The sequence below is a fragment of the Salvelinus namaycush genome, chromosome 16 (assembly GCF_016432855.1).
Source record: "Salvelinus namaycush isolate Seneca chromosome 16, SaNama_1.0, whole genome shotgun sequence".
Classification (NCBI taxonomy): domain Eukaryota; kingdom Metazoa; phylum Chordata; class Actinopteri; order Salmoniformes; family Salmonidae; genus Salvelinus; species Salvelinus namaycush.
The window spans coordinates 46895159-46912406 of record NC_052322.1 but is presented as its reverse complement, the minus strand read 5'-3'; the positions used below and the strand labels follow the sequence as shown (position 1 = coordinate 46912406).

At 46.8% G+C, this 17248-nt stretch overlaps 1 protein-coding gene across 1 annotated transcript in view; it reads left to right on the top strand.

Annotated features, from left to right (window-relative positions):
- The window catches only part of LOC120061518 (dnaJ homolog subfamily C member 5-like), a 35207-nt gene extending 25248 nt beyond the window's left edge, over positions 1 to 9959 (top strand). Inside the window, exons 2-5 of the mRNA XM_039011422.1 lie at positions 2296 to 2462; positions 4023 to 4236; positions 6323 to 6494; positions 9601 to 9959. Of these exons, the coding sequence (XP_038867350.1) occupies positions 2350 to 2462; positions 4023 to 4236; positions 6323 to 6494; positions 9601 to 9704 (603 nt within the window). The 5' untranslated portion in view covers positions 2296 to 2349 and the 3' untranslated portion in view covers positions 9705 to 9959. The remainder of the gene's footprint in view (positions 1 to 2295; positions 2463 to 4022; positions 4237 to 6322; positions 6495 to 9600) is intronic.
- Positions 9960 to 17248: the final 7289 nt, after the last annotated feature.

Here is a 17248-nt window from a genome sequence, read left to right as displayed (position 1 = left end):
TGGCCGTGAGGGGTGAGCAGACTGGGGCCTCGGTGGCTGTGAGGGGTGAGCAGACTGGCCCTCGGTGGCTGTGAGGGGTGAGCAGACTGGCCCTCGGTTGCCGTGAGGGGTGAGCAGACTGGCCCTCGGTGGCCGTGAGGGGTGAGCAGACTGGGGCCTCGGTGGCCGTGAGGGGTGAGCAGACTGGGGCCTCGGTGGCCGTGAGGGGTGAGCAGACTGGGGCCTCGGTGGCCGTGAGGGGTGAGCAGACTGGGGCCTCGGTGGCCGTGAGGGGTGAGCAGACTGGGGCCTCGGTGGCCGTGAGGGGTGAGCAGACTGGGGCCTCGGTGGCCGTGAGGGGTGAGCAGACTGGGGCCTCGGTGGCCGTGAGGGGTGAGCAGACTGGGGCCTCGGTGGCCGTGAGGGGTGAGCAGACTGGGGCCTCGGTGGCCGTGAGGGGTGAGCAGACTGGGGCCTCGGTGGCCGTGAGGGGTGAGCAGACTGGGGCCTCGGTGGCCGTGAAGGGTGAGCAGACTGGGGCCTCGGTGGCCGTGAGGGATGAGCAGACTGGGGCCTCGGTGGCCGTGAGGGGTGAGCAGACTGGGGCCTCGGTGGCCGTGAGGGGTGAGCAGACTGAAGTGTGATTTTCTACCAGCAGCTAGCCAGGGTTTGCCTGGGGTTTTCTCGTAGAGGGGCAAGAAATCCATCCTCTCCTCCGTGACCCGGAAACCGATGTGGTCGAAGTGTGTCAATTCGTTAGTAGGAAGACTGTCATCCCCTCCTTTTGGCAAGGAAGCACACCGCTCTGGAATGCAGCCTTGTTCCCTCACAGAGACCGACTCACATATTTCTCTCTCACAAGGATATGTTATGTAGGCCAATGCTATGAAGTTGTCATGGTGCATTACGTGCGTGTACCGTGTGACTATTTTGTCTGAGATGCGGGCAAGTTTTTCCACGAAATTGGATGATATTTGAAGGAAACAAGATCAAAGTATGATGGGAAAATGACTCTTGCTACTGGTTCCCTTCCCTCATGTTAAAACACCTGGATTCATTATGAAAGGGACAGAGTGACATCACCCTAACTCTCATTTTAATACACCAATGGGAACATTCTCTTACCTAATTTAAATAAGTACTGTCTTGTAACCAACATCGGGAGAAGGTGTGTTTGCAGAAGGGCGTGGTTTATATAGCTAGATAGCTACTCTACTGGTGCCAACATTTGACTGTAGGGTGTCAGCAAATATAATTAAATACCCTATTAATCTATGGCAAAGATATTTATGTTTCCCTTTCATTTGTGTCTGGTGTTAGCTAGTTACTGGCTAGCTAGGTCTTCGTCTGTGTCTGGTGTTAGCTAGTTACTGACTAGCTAGGCCTTCATCTGTCTGGTGTTAGCTAGTTACTGGCTAGCTAGGTCTTCATCTGTCTGGTGTTACTGGCTAGCTAGGTCTTCGTCTGTGTCTGGTGTTAGCTAGTTACTGGCTAGCTAGGTCTTCGTCTGTGTCTGGTGTTAGCTAGTTACTGACTAGCTAGGCCTTCATCTGTCTGGTGTTAGCTAGTTACTGGCTAGCTAGGTCTTCATCTGTCTGGTGTTAGCTAGCTAGCCAGTAACTAGGTCTTCATCTGTCTGTGAAATGGATGTGAAACCTCCTCCTTAGTGACTGGCTAGCTAGGTATTCATCTGTCTGGTGTTAGCTAGTGACTGGCTAGCTAGGTCTTCGTCTGTCTGGTGTTAGCTAGTGACTGGCTAGCTAGGTCTTCAGGCAGCAAGGAACAGAAGGGGGAGAGTCATTCCAAGTGATATCAATAACTAGGTTTCCTTCAAATTGGCGACAGACTTTCATGCAAATATGCAAACATCTGTTTATTTCCCGTTGGTGGTGTTTCCACCAAACTGACTTGTTGCTGATAAAAAAAAATAAAAAAATAATTAATGACGTAGTGCACACAATGTACTTTTTCTCTTCAGTTTTCATGTACCGAATAAAAATATATATTCAATGTGTTTCCATCACATTTTTACTGCAACGCTGCATCCAAGTTGCTAGACAAAGGTGTGTCAAAGAGCTGTCAGTCAAGGCGAGCTCATGAATATAAGCTCCCCGCCCACTCAGCCTGTCGTTTCTAACTTCCTGGTAGTGTGTCTCTGTCTGTCTGTCTGTCTGCCCGTCTGCTAGTGTAGTCTGTCCGTCTGTCTGCTAGTGTAGTCTCTCTGTCTGTCTGTCTGCTACTGTAGAGTCATGTTTTATTTGATCATAGATATTTCTAGAATCACACCGTCACTGACTTTCTCTCTCCCGCCCTCAGACTGGTGAGGAGTGAGTGAGTGTGAGAGACAGAAGGCGAGAAGGAGTGGTCGTCATGGCAGCTGAGGCGCAGAGACAGCGTTCTCTGTCTACATCAGGAGACTCGCTCTACCTGGTCCTGGGGATCGACAAGAACGCCACGCCGGAGGACGTCAAGAAGTCCTACAGGTAACAATATACACCAGGACACCACATATTACAGCACACCGTTACTACACAGCACCAGTAGCCACGGCAGAGGACATCAGGAAGTCCTACAGGTAACAATATACACCAGGACACCACATATTACAGCACACCGTTACTACACAGCACCAGTAGCCACGGCAGAGGACATCAGGAAGTCCTATGGGCACGCGCCACAGGACACAACCTAGAGAATGTGGACTTTTTTAACACAGTCCACTGTGAGACAAGATCCTCTAGAGGTCAACAGAGAGCTGCTGTTGCTGAACTACACTGAGTGTACAAAACATTAGGAACACCTGCTCTTTCCATGACATAAGACTGACCAGGTGAATCCAGGTGAAAGCTATGATCCCGTATTGATGTCACTTGTTAAATCCACTTCAATCAGTGTAGATGAAGGGGAGGAGATGGGTTAAAGAAGGATTTGTAAGCCTTGAGACAAGGATTGTGTATGTGTGCCATTTTAAGGGTAAATGGCTGTGGTGTTAAGTACTTAAGTAAAAATACTTCAGACTTTTTCTTTGGGTTTCTGTACTTTACTATTTATATTTTTGGCAACTTTTACTTTTACTTCACTACATTCCTAAAGAAAACAATGTACTTTTTACTCCATACATTTTCCCTGACACACAAAAGTACACATTACATTTTGAATGCTTAGCAGGACAGGAAAATGGTCTAATTCACACACTTATCAAGAGAACATCCCTGGTTGTCCCTACTGCCTCTGACCTGGTGGACTCGATAAAACACATGCGTCGTTTGTCATTTATGTCTGAGTGCGCCCCTGGCTATTCGTAAATTTAAAAAAGCAAGAACATTGTGCTATGTGGTTTTGCTTAATATAAGGAATTTGAAACAATTTATACTTTTACTTTTGATACATAAGTATATTTTAAACCTAATACTTTTACTCTAGTAGTATTTTACTGGGTGACTTTCGCTTTTACTTGAGTCATTTTCTATTAAGGTATCTTTACTTTTACTCAAGTATGATAGTTGGGTACTTTTTTCACCACTGGTAAATGGGCAAGACAAAAGATTGAAGTGCCTATGAACGAGGTATGAACGGGGTATGAACGAGGTAGGACCGAGGTGTGAACGGGGTATGAACGGGGTATGAACGGGGTATGAACGAGGTAGGACCGAGGTGTGAACGGGGTATGAACGGGGTATGGTAGTAGGTGCCGGTTTGTGTAAAGAACTGCAACGCTGCAGAGTTTCACGCTCAGTTTCCCGTGTATATCAAGAATGTTCAACCACCCAAAGGACATCCAGCCAACTTGACACAACTGTGGAAAAGCATTGGAGTCAACATGGGCCAGCATCCCTGTGGAACGCTTTGAACACCTTGTAGAGTCAATGCCCCCAGCGAATTTAAGCTGCTCTGAAGGTGTTCCTAATGTTTTGTACACTCAGTGTATATGATAGGGCTGAAGTGATGGCGTTACATGAGGGTTCTAGAACTATAGAATGGGGGCGGGGGATGTTTGACACACACACCAGTCATAAACCTCTTCCTGTTCTCTGTCCAATCAGGAAACTGGCTCTGAAGTTCCACCCAGACAAGAATCCAGACAACCCCGAGGCTGCTGATAAGTTTAAGGAAATCAATAACGCCCACTCCATCCTGAATGACTGTACCAAGAGGAACATCTATGATAAGTACGGATCCCTGGGACTGTACGTGGCCGAGCAGTTTGGAGAGGAGAACGTCAACACCTACTTTGTCCTCTCCTCCTGGTGGGCCAAGGTAAGACAACGTCTCGTCCTCCTGGTGGGCCAAGGTAAGACAACGTCTCGTCCTCCTGGTGGGCCAAGGTAAGACAACGTCTCGTCCTCCTGGTGGGCCAAGGTAAGACAACGTCTCGTCCTCCTGGTGGGCCGAGGTAAGACGACGTCTCGTCCTCCTGGTGGGCCGAGGTAAGACGACGTCTCGTCCTCCTGGTGGGCCAGGGTAAGACAACGTCTCGTCCTCCTGGTGGGCCAGGGTAAGACAACGTCTCGTCCTCCTGGTGGGCCGAGGTAAGACGACGTCTCGTCCTCCTGGTGGGCCGAGGTAAGACGACGTCTCGTCCTCCTGGTGGGCCGAGGTAAGACGACGTCTCGTCCTCCTGGTGGGCCGAGGTAAGACGACGTCTCGTCCTCCTGGTGGGCCGAGGTAAGACGACGTCTCGTCCTCCTGGTGGGCCGAGGTAAGACGACGTCTCGTCCTCCTGGTGGGCCGAGGTAAGACGACGTCTCGTCCTCCTGGTGGGCCGAGGGTAAGACAACGTCTCGTCCTCCTGGTGGGCCAGGGTAAGACAACGTCTCGTCCTCCTGGTGGGCCAGGGTAAGACAACGTCTCGTCCTCCTGGTGGGCCAAGGTAAGACAACGTCTCGTCCTCCTGGTGGGCCGAGGTAAGACGACGTCTCGTCCTCCTGGTGGGCCGAGGTAAGACGACGTCTCGTCCTCCTGGTGGGCCGAGGTAAGACGACGTCTCGTCCTCCTGGTGGGCCGAGGTAAGACAACGTCTCGTCCTCCTGGTGGGCCGAGGTAAGACAACGTCTCGTCCTCCTGGTGGGCCAGGGTAAGACAACGTCTCGTCCTCCTGGTGGGCCGAGGTAAGACAACGTCTCGTGTTTCGGGAGGAGACTGTCAACACCTAAATTTAGCGATAGATGTGTTGTTATGGAGTCCCCAGTAAATGTATGGCGTTATGATGGAGTCCCCAGTAAATGTATGGCGTTATGATGGAGTCCCCAGTAAATGTATGGCGTTATGAGGGAGTCCCCAGTAAATGTAGTGGTAGATATATGGAGTCCCCAGTAAATGTATGGCGTTATGAGGGAGTCCCCAGTAAATGTATGGCGTTATGATGGAGTCCCCAGTAAATGTAGTGGTAGATATATGGAGTCCCCAGTAAATGTATGGCGTTATGAGGGAGTCCCCAGTAAATGTATGGAGTTATAATGGAGTCCCCAGTAAATATAGTGATAGATGTGGAGTTATGATGGAGTCCCCAGTAAATGTCACCCCTCAAGATCAATAAAATAGTAATTAGTTTGTGTGTCTCGTCTCCTTCCCTCTCCCTGATGGTCTCCTCTCTCTGCAGGACCTGTTCATCTTCTGTGTCTCGTCTCCTTCCCTCTCCCTGATGGTCTCCTCTCTCTGCAGGACCTGTTCATCTTCTGTGTCTCGTCTCCTTCCCTCTCCCTGATGGTCTCCTCTCTCTGCAGGGCCTGTTCATCTTCTGTGTCTCATCTCCTTCCCTCTCCCTGATGGTCTCCTCTCTCTGCAGGGCCTGTTCATCTTCTGTGTCTCGTCTCCTTCCCTCTCCCTGATGGTCTCCTCTCTCTGCAGGGCCTGTTCATCTTCTGTGTCTCGTCTCCTTCCCTCTCCCTGATGGTCTCCTCTCTCTGCAGGGCCTGTTCATCTTCTGTGTCTCGTCTCCTTCCCTCTCCCTGATGGTCTCCTCTCTCTGCAGGGCCTGTTCATCTTCTGTGTCTCGTCTCCTTCCCTCTCCCTGATGGTCTCCTCTCTCTGCAGGGCCTGTTCATCTTCTGTGGCTCGTCTCCTTCCCTCTCCCTGATGGTCTCCTCTCTCTGCAGGGCCTGTTCATCTTCTGTGGCTCGTCTCCTTCCCTCTCCCTGATGGTCTCCTCTCTCTGCAGGACCTGTTCATCTTCTGTGGCTCGTCTCCTTCCCTCTCCCTGACGGTCTCCTCTCTCTGCAGGGCCTGTTCATCTTCTGTGGCTCATCTCCTTCCCTCTCCCTGACGGTCTCCTCTCTCTGCAGGGCCTGTTCATCTTCTGTGGCTCATCTCCTTCCCTCTCCCTAATGGTCTCCTCTCTCTGCAGGGCCTGTTCATCTTCTGTGGCTTAGCGACTGGCTGCTACTTCTGCTGCTGTCTGTGCTGCTGCTGTAACTGCTGCTGTGGGAAGTGTAAACCGCGGCCGCCCGCGGATCAGGAGCCAGAGTTCTACGTCTCCCCTGAAGACCTGGAGGCACAGATGCAGTCTGACGAGAGAGGTGAGGAGTGTACTCAATCAACCAATAGAACTAGAGGTGAGGAGTGTACTCAATCAACCAATAGAACTAGAGGTGAGGAGTGTACTCAATCAACCAATAGAACTAGAGGTGAGGAGTGTACTCAATCAACCAATAGAACTAGAGGTGAGAGAGCATCATCAACCAATAGAACTAGAGGTGAGGAGTGTACTCAATCAACCAATAGAACTAGAGGTGAGGAGTGTACTCAATCAACCAATAGAACTAGAGGTGAGAGAGCATCATCAACCAATAGAACTAGAGGTGAGAGAGCATCATCAACCAATAGAACTAGAGGTGAGGAGTGTACTCAATCAACCAATAGAACTAGAGGTGAGGAGTGTACTCAATCAACCAATAGAACTAGAGGTGAGGAGTGTACTCAATCAACCAATAGAACTAGAGGTGAGAGAGCATCATCAACCAATAGAACTAGAGGTGAGGAGTGTACTCAATCAACCAATAGAACTAGAGGTGAGGAGTGTACTCAATCAACCAATAGAACTAGAGGTGAGAGAGCATCATCAACCAATAGAACTAGAGGTGAGAGAGCATCATCAACCAATAGAACTAGAGGTGAGGAGTGTACTCAATCAACCAATAGAACTAGAGGTGAGAGAGCATCATCAACCAATAGAACTAGAGGTGAGAGAGCATCATCAACCAATAGAACTAGAGGTGAGGAGTGTACTCAATCAACCAATAGAACTAGAGGTGAGGAGTGTACTCAATCAACCAATAGAACTAGAGGTGAGAGAGCATCATCAACCAATAGAACTAGAGGTCAGGAGTGTACTCAATCAACCAATAGAACTAGAGGTGAGAGAGCATCATCAACCAATAGAACTAGAGGTGAGGAGTGTACTCAATCAACCAATAGAACTAGAGGTGAGGAGTGTACTCAATCAACCAATAGAACTAGAGGTGAGGAGTGTACTCAATCAACCAATAGAACTAGAGGTGAGAGAGCATCATCAACCAATAGAACTAGAGGTGAGGAGTGTACTCAATCAACCAATAGAACTAGAGGTGAGGAGTGTACTCAATCAACCAATAGAACTAGAGGTAGAGAGCATCATCAACCAATAGAACTAGAGGTCAGGAGTGTACTCAATCAACCAATAGAACTAGAGGTGAGAGAGCATCATCAACCAATAGAACTAGAGGTGAGGAGTGTACTCAATCAACCAATAGAACTAGAGGTGAGAGAGCTTCATCAACCAATAGAACTAGAGGTGAGAGAGCATCATCAACCAATAGAACTAGAGGTGAGAGAGCATCATCAACCAATAGAACTAGAGGTGACAGAGCATCATCAACCAATAGAACTAGAGGTGAGGAGTGTACTCAATCAACCAATAGAACTAGAGGTGAGAGAGCTTCATCAACCAATAGAACTAGAGGTGAGAGAGCATCATCAACCAATAGAACTAGAGGTGAGAGAGCTTCATCAACCAATAGAACTAGAGGTGAGGAGTGTACTCAATCAACCAATAGAACTAGAGGTGAGAGAGCATCATCAACCAATAGAACTAGAGGTGACAGAGCATCATCAACCAATAGAACTAGAGGTGAGGAGTGTACTCAATCAACCAATAGAACTAGAGGTGAGAGAGCTTCATCAACCAATAGAACTAGAGGTGAGAGAGCATCATCAACCAATAGAACTAGAGGTGAGAGAGCATCATCAACCAATAGAACTAGAGGTGAGAGAGCATCATCAACCAATAGAACTAGAGGTGAGAGAGCATCATCAACCAATAGAACTAGAGGTGAGAGAGCATCATCAACCAATAGAACTAGAGGTGAGAGAGCATCATCAACCAATAGAACTAGAGGTGAGAGAGCTTCATCAACCAATAGAACTAGAGGTGAGAGAGCTTCATCAACCAATAGAACTAGAGGTGAGAGAGCTTCATCAACCAATAGAACTAGAGGTGAGAGAGCTTCATCAACCAATAGAACTAGAGGTGAGAGAGCTTCATCAACCAATAGAACTAGAGGTGAGAGAGCTTCATCAACCAATAGAACTAGAGGTGAGAGAGCTTCATCAACCAATAGAACTAGAGGTGAGAGAGCTTCATCAACCAATAGAACTAGAGGTGAGAGAGCTTCATCAACCAATAGAACTAGAGGTGAGAGAGCTTCATCAACCAATAGAACTAGAGGTGAGAGAGCTTCATCAACCAATAGAACTAGAGGTGAGAGAGTATCATCAACCAATAGAACTAGAGGTGAGAGAGCTTCATCAACCAATAGAACTAGAGGTGAGAGAGCATCATCAACCAATAGAACTAGAGGTGAGAGAGCTTCATCAACCAATAGAACTAGAGGTGAGAGCGCTTCATCAACCAATAGAACTGGAGATGGAGAGAGCTTCATCAACCAATAGAACTAGAGGTGAGAGAGCTTCATCAACCAATGGAACTAGAGGTGAGAGAGCTTCATCAACCAATAGAACTAGAGGTGAGAGCGCTTCATCAACCAATAGAACTGGAGATGGAGAGAATGTTACTGAGGCCTTTGTTGAAATCAAATCCTTTCTGGGTACCAATGAAGTACCCTACTGTGATCAGAAATAGCTTCTTAGCAAAGAGCGATTTCTCAAGCAAGAATTTTGCTAGGACTGTCTGGGAGTTGTCTGAGTGGGAAAGAGTTGTTGGCACTATCTAATTTATCGACTGGGGATGTCACCAGCCAGGCCAAATCTCCATCTCAGCAAAAACAGGCTGACATTTCAGGCCATCTTTTCAAACAGCACTTACACTAAAAGGGCATTATCATTTTCGCAGTATTATTCCAAACTCAATGTGGGGAAAAATATATATATATAACACAAGAAAAATCACATTTTTGACTGCACTAGGCCTTTAAGTAGAGTGGATTTTCACTTGGTTGAACGAAGGGAAGACTGATAGAGGGCAGTCGATCCCAGGGAGACAAGGAACTGTATTTTAGAAGAGATTAACTCTGGTCCGTCCTCTGCAACCTACGGGGTGGTCATTCGGGTTAAAGCTGCCTGCCCGTCACACGTACAGTTTATTTAGATTTGTAACGTGTGTGTGTTGTTCCCCCCCCCCTCCCCCAGACGTTGGTGGTGACCCCATCATGGTGCAGCCATCCGGAACAGAGTCCACCAGGCTGACGTCAGACAGCCACTCCAGCTACCGGACCGACACCGGATACAACTAAACACCCCCTACACCCCACGCCCTTCAAGACTCGGTCCTGTCCGAGAGAAGGTTTCTTTGGCTGCCACTTGAAATATTAGCCTGATATTATCATCAAAACCCCATTTCACTCTGACAAACACAAGCATAATTCCCACCATCACCTCTATCCACTGGCCTCTCCGTCTCCTCTATCCGCTGGCCTCTCCGTCTCCTCTATCCGCTGGCCTCTCCGTCTCCTCTATCCACCGGGCCTCTCCGTCTCCTCTATCCACCGGGCCTCTCCGTCTCCTCTATCCACCGGGCCTCTCCGTCTCCTCTATCCACCGGGCCTCTCCGTCTCCTCTATCCACCGGCCTCTCCGTCTCCTCTCCAGCCACCGGGCCTCTCCGTCTCCTCCCCAGCCACCGGGCCTCTCCGTCTCCTCCCCAGCCACCGGGCCTCTCCGTCTCCTCCCCAGCCACCGGGCCTCTCCGTCTCCTCCCCAGCCACCGGGCCTCTCCGTCTCCTCCCCAGCCACCGGGCCTCTCCGTCTCCTCCCCAGCCACCGGGCCTCTCCGTCTTCTCCCCAGCCACCGGGCCTCTCCGTCTCCTCCCCAGCCACCGGGCCTCTCCGTCTCCTCCCCAGCCACCGGGCCTCTCCGTCTCCTCCCCAGCCACCGGGCCTCTCCGTCTCCTCCCCAGCCACCGGGCCTCTCCGTCTCCTCCCCAGCCACCGGGCCTCTCCGTCTCCTCCCCAGCCACCAGAGAGGGGGAATCTTATGTCATCATGCTCTGATAGTGTTTCCTGAGCTTGGACTTTAACTAGGTCATTCTCAGTGGGGAGAGGAGTGTAGGGTGACCTGGACATACATTATATACATTAATGGACATTACGTTGGCTTCCACATTGTGTGTGTGTTTATACTGAACAAAAATATAAACGCAACATGTAACAGTTTCAAAGATTTTACTGAGTTACAGTTCATATGATGAAATCAGTCAATTGAAATAAATTAATTCGGCCCTAATCTATGGATTTCACATGACTGGGAATACAGATATGCATCTGTTGGTCACAGATGCCCCAGGAGCTTGTCACAGTATTTCTCTACATTCAAATGTGACTGTTGGCATCGATAAAATGCAATTGTGTTCGTTGTCCGTAGCTTATACCTGGCCATACCATAACCCCATGGGGCACTCTGTGGTTGTGAGGCCGGTTCGACGTACTACCAAATTCTCTAAAACAACGTAGGCGGCTTATGGTAGAGAAATTAACATTCAATTATCTGGCAACAGCTCTGGTGAACATTCAGCATGCCAAATGCACGCTCCTTCAACTTGAGACATCTGTGGCATTGTGTTGTTTGACAAAACTGCACATTTTTAGAGTGGACTTCTATTGTCTCCAGCACAAGGTGCACCTGTGTAATGATCATGCTGTTTAATCAGCTTCTTGATATGCCACACCTGTCAGGTAGATGGATTATCTTGGCAAAGGAGAAATGATCACTAAACAGGGATGTAAACACATTTGTACACAAAATTTGAGAGAAATAAGCTTTTTTTGTGCGTATGGAAAATGCCTGGGATCTTTTATTTCAGCTCATGAAACATGGGACCAACACTTTACATGTTGCGTTTTATATTTTTAGTTAAGTATATATTGCATGAGTTTAGACTGTGTAGAGACCATAACTAACAGTCACATTTCATTACCACTGGATCACCTGTCCATCAGTGGCTTGAGCAACTTCACTTTAAATTTAGAGAAGTGGAACCTGATGTTGTTCCTGAGTTCTGAGCCATGTTCTACCATTCTGTTTGGACCATGATTTGACTGCTGTTGATGTTTTGACACTGTCCCCCTCCTCGGGCAGCAACGAGATATCTGTGTTGAGACTTGTCACGGTCTGTAGGTCCACAGCTACCATGTCAACAGGTTTATCTTTTTATACGGAAACACACACAAACCCATAAAAGAACGTTGATTAGTTTATCGTTGTGTACTGTAGACCGTGTCAACCATTGCCTCCCTAACCATGTACTGATCAAGGCACATGGTATTCTGCTTTATGGACTAAACACTTGCGCTGCTTACAGATTTTTGTTTTCCTTTGTTGCGTTTGTTCCTAGGAGTTTTGATCGTAGTTCCTATAAGACGAGTGAAATATGAGAAGCATGTGACTAGATAGAAAGGGAGCAGGGTACCACACTATGAAAGATGTGTGTTTGTTTTAATGAAGGGTAAACACTGATTGCACCTAGACCTACCTAGACTATTACCATGGATACAGTATAGCAGGGTTCTGACACTGATTGCACCTAGACCTACCTAGACTGTTACCGTGGAAACGGTATAGCAGGGTTCTGACACTGATTACACCTAGACCTACCTAGACTGTTACCGTGGAAACGGTATAGCAGGGTTCCCCCCAACTGGCGGTTGACATGTGATCGTAATACAAATGTAACCCAGGTTTAGAAATAATTATGTTTTATAGTCAATTATTATATCTGTACAAATAATTTGTAATTATGTTCTGGCACCCTGACCATCCGCTCAAGAAAATAAAATCTGCCCGCGTCTGAATCTAGTTGAAGATCCCTGCCCTATAATATGGACACAGTGTCTTTTTAATAAGCCAGAATGATTTCCATACATTTTTTTGAATAAATATATCTCTATTTAATTCAGTGTCATCATGTGGATGTTTTCCCTCTTCCTCCACTTTCTCCTCTTCTTCATCATCGTTGTCCTCTTGCTCTCTGTTGTGTTCTCTCCAATACTACTACTACCCTCTGTGTTACCTACCCTCCTCCTCCTCTCTGTGTTACCTACCCTCCTCCTCCTCTCTGTGTTACCTACCCTCCTCCTCCTCTCTGTGTTACCTACCCTCCTCCTCCTCTCTGTGTTACCTACCCTCCTCCTCCTCTCTGTCCAATCCAGTGTTGTTTGTCCCTTACTGAAACTTGACATTAATTTGAGCTCTGAAGGATTTACTAACATAATGTAACCTGGTCTCTTAGCAGCTCTGTGTGTGCGTAATACTGCGTACGAGTGTATGAAAGCTTGTGCTAGGAGCTCAGAGTTCAGTGTTAGTGGGTAAAAGTGCTCAGAACGTCTCCCTCTATATACCTATTACCACCAATCTATTCAACTCTTGGTTTTAAGATTTGTCTTTGAGGAAGTAATGAGAAATGTATAGGTTTCGCTTTTATTAAGTTGTGTATATTTGAGTTTTGCAACAAACAAAAAAATGTAGATTTCTTTCTTCTTCTTTTTTTCGCCAATAGATTGTATTGTTTCTTATTTATGTTGTCGGATAAGAGAATAACATTTTATATATCCAAAAGTGGTGGTTATGCCTGTTGGCTACATCTCTGTATTTAGTCAGACTGAATATGAGAGTATGGCTGGATCTCCCTATGTAGGGCACACTTGTTTTTTTTTAACCAGAGCCCTACCTATGGGTTCTGGTCAAAAGTAGTGCACTATATAGGGTGCCATAGGGTTCTGGTCTAAAGTAGTGCACTATATAGGGGATAGGGTGCCATAGGGCTCTGGTCTAAAGTAGTGCACTATATAAGGGATAGGGTGCCATAGGGCTCTGGTCTAAAGTAGTGCACTATATAGGGAATAGGGTTCCATTTGGGATACATCCTAAAAGACCAGTTTACTACAATGAAGCATCATCAGGTTCTAGGTGTTCCAACACCCTCAGTAGTCAATCAGACTCTCTAGCCAATCATCTTTGAGCAGCATGGTGGTTGTATGTGTGATGTAATGCGTTCCATGAATCTCATTTTTGTGTTTTTAGATGTTATATATATATATATATATTGTTGTTAGATCTTGTTTTACCTCATGTTAGCAGGCTGTGTTATACTCCAGACTTTTTCAGTGTCAATCTAAAATTTTATCCACTTGTCATTTTGTCCTAACCTGAGTTGCCAGTCTGTTTGTGCTATCATACCAACTCCTTGTCACTCATTGGCACTCGGCTTGACAAGGACATTAATGGGGTTGGCAAGAGCACAAACAGGTCCATTTTGTTGAGCTCCAGTGTAAGAAAGAGCAAAATCCGTCAGAGCATCTTCCTTTTATATTCCCTCCTTTTCTTTCTAAGAAAGTTTCAAATTATCAAGTCAAACATTTTTAATTGTTTGTAGTTAATTGTCCTGCCCCTACTACTCACTCATTTTGATTTAATTGGTTGTATTATCAGAATATCTGTTAACACGAAGACATTGACAAATGAAAATGCCATTTCTGTTACCCACAAATCCTTGCTGTTGTTTCTTTCTCCTCTTTTGAGGTGTCGAAGTACACGCAAAGTGTCGGAGAGAATGCAATGTGTATACAAAACGCAGTTCTACCGGATCAAGAAACAACATTGTGTTAGACACTTTTTAAAAAACCAACAAGAAATGTTAGTGCAAATATATAGCGGTAAGATAATAATGAAGCATTATTTTATTTTGTATCTTTTTAAATAAATGAATATATAGCTTAAATGGTATGTAAACTAGGTGTGTGTGTGTGGTCACTTGAATGAATGGTTGAGTTCTCCTGTACATACAAGTGGAAGTAAATAGAAGATAGGATGTATGTTTTAGCATGGTTATCTACTGTCTGAAAGAGAAGTCGGGTGTCATTCATCTGATGTGCTGTTGTAAAATAAATGTTTCCGATGCTTAAACAAGTCTCATTTGTGACTCCTTTTTAGAAAGTAAATGATGTCTACTCATTCTGTATTGTAAACTCGGCAAAAGAAACAATGAAACGTTCTCTCACTGTCAACTGTGTTTTTATTTTCAGTAAACTTCACATGTGTAAATATTTGTAGTGTATGAACATAACAAGATTCAACAACTGAGACCTAAACTGAACAAGTTCCACAGACATGTGACTATCAGAAATGGAATAATGTGTCTGTGAACAAAGGGGGGGAGGGCAAAATCAAAAGTAACAGTCAGTATCTGGTGTGGCCACCAGCTGCATTAAATACTACAGTGCATCTCCTCCTCATGGAATGCACCAGATTTGCCAGTTCTTGCTGTGAGATGTTACCCCATTCTTCCACCAAGGCACCTGCAAGTTCCCGGACATTTCTGGGGGGAATGGCCCTAGCCCTCACCCTCCGATCCAACAGATCCCAGACGTGCTCAATGGGAGATCCGGGCTCTTCGCTGGTCATGGCAGAATACTGACATTCCTGTCTTGCAGGAAATCACGCACAGAACGAGCAGTATAGCTGGTGGCATTGTCATGCTGGAGGGTCATGTCAGGATGAGCCTGCAGGAAGGGTACCACATGAGAGAGGAGGATGTCTTCCCTGTAACACACAGCTTTGAGATTGCCTGCAATGACCTCAAGCTCAGTCCGATGATGCTGTGACACACCGCCCCGGACCATGAAGGACCCTCCACCTCCAAGTCGATCCCGCTCCAGAGTACAGGCCTCGGTGTAACGATCATTCCTTCGACGATAAACGCAAATCCGACCATCACCCCTGGTGAGACAAAACCACGACTCGTCAGTGAAGAGCACTTTTTGCCAGTCTTGTCTGGTCCAGCGACGGTGGGTTTGTGCCCATAGGCGATGTTGTTGCCGGTGATGTCTGGTGAGGACCTGCCTTACAACAGGCCTACAAGCCCTCAGTCCAGCCTCTCTCAGCCTATTGCGGACTGTCTGAGCACTGATGGAGGGATTGTGCGTTCCTGGTGTAACTCGGGCAGTTGTTGTTGCCATCCTGTACCTGTCCCGCAGGTGTGATGTTCAGTCTCCCACTGCGAGAATGATCAGCTGTCCGTCCTGTCTACCTGTAGCGCTGTCTTAGGCATCTCACAGTACGGACATTGCAATTTATTGCCCTGGCCACATCTGCAGTCCTCATGCCTCCTTGCAGCATGCCTAAGGCACGTTCACGCAGATGAGCAGGGACCCTGGGCATCTTTCTTTTTGTGTTTTTCAGAGTCAGCAGAAAGGCCTCTTTAGCGTCCTAAATTTTCATAACTGTGACCTTAATTGCCTACCGTCTGTAAGCTGTTACTGTCTTAACGACCGTTCCACAGGTGCATGTTCATTAATTGGGAAACAGTGTTAAAACCCTTTACAATGAAGATCTGTGAAATTATTTGGATTTTTACAAATTATCTTTGAAAGACAGGGTCCTGCAAAAGGAACGTACATTTCTTTTGCTGAATTTATGTATTGCCATAAACAAACTGAAGAAGCCCACAGAAAACATGCACAGACCAGCTGGCTGGATTGTTTACGGATATATTCAATCTCTCCCTATCCCAGTCTGCTTCAAGATGTCCACCATTGTTCCTGTACCCAAGAAAGCAAAGGTAACTGAACTGACTATCGCCCTGTAGCACTCTGTCATCATCAGGCTAGTTAAGGACTTAAGGACCATATCACCTACACCTTACCTGACACCCTAGACCCCCTTCAATTTGCATACCGCCCCAATAGCTCCACAGACGATGCAATCGCCATCACACTGCCCTAACCCATCTGGAGGAATATTTATTGACTATAGCTCAGCATTCAACACCATAGTACCCTTCAAGCTCAACATTAAGCTCTGGGACCTGGGTATGAACCCCGCTCTGTGCGACTGGATCCTGTACTTCCTGACGGGCTGCACCCAGGTGTTGAAGGTAGGAAACAACACCTCTACTTCGCTGATCCTCAACACTGGGGCCCCACAAGGGTGCATGCTCAGACCCCTCCTGTACTTCTTGTTCACCCATGACTGCGTGGCCATGCACGCCTCCAACTCAATCCCCAAGTTTGCAGATGACACAACAGTAGTAAGCCTGATTACCAACAGGGACCAGACAGCCTACAGGGAGGAGGTGAGGGCCCTGGCGGAGTGGTGCCAGGAAAATAACCTCCCCCTCAACGTCAACAAAACGGAGCTGATCGTGGACTTCAGGAAACAGCAGAGGGAGCACCACCCTCCTATCCACATAGCTAAACCAGTTTGATCTAGTTCTAATAAAGGCCCCATGAGCTAAACCAATTTGATCTAGTTCTAATAAAGGCACCATGAGCTAAACCAGTTTGATCTAGTTATAATAAAGGCCCCGTGAGCTAAACCAGTTTGATCTAGTTCTAATGAAGGCCCCATGAGCTAAACCAGTTTGATCTAGTTCTAATAAAGGCCCTATGCGCTAAACCAGTTTGATCTAGTTCTAATAAAGGCCTCATGAGCTAAACCAGTTTGATCTAGTTCTAATAAAGGCCCCATGGGCTAAACCAGTTGGATCTAGTTCTAATAAAGGCCCCATGAGCTAAACCAGTTTGATCTAGTTCTAATAAAGGCCCCATGAGCTAAACCAGTTTGATCTAGTTCTAATAAAGGCCCCATGAGCTAAACCAGTTTGATCTAGTTCTAATAAAGGCCCCATGAGCTAAACCAGTTTGATCTAGTTATAAAGGCCCCATGAGCTAAACCAGTTTGATCTAGTTCTAATAAAGGCCCCATGAGCTAAACCAGTTTGATCTAGTTATAATAAAGGCCTCGTGGGCTAAACCATTTTCATCTAGTTCAATTCGAGATGTATTCA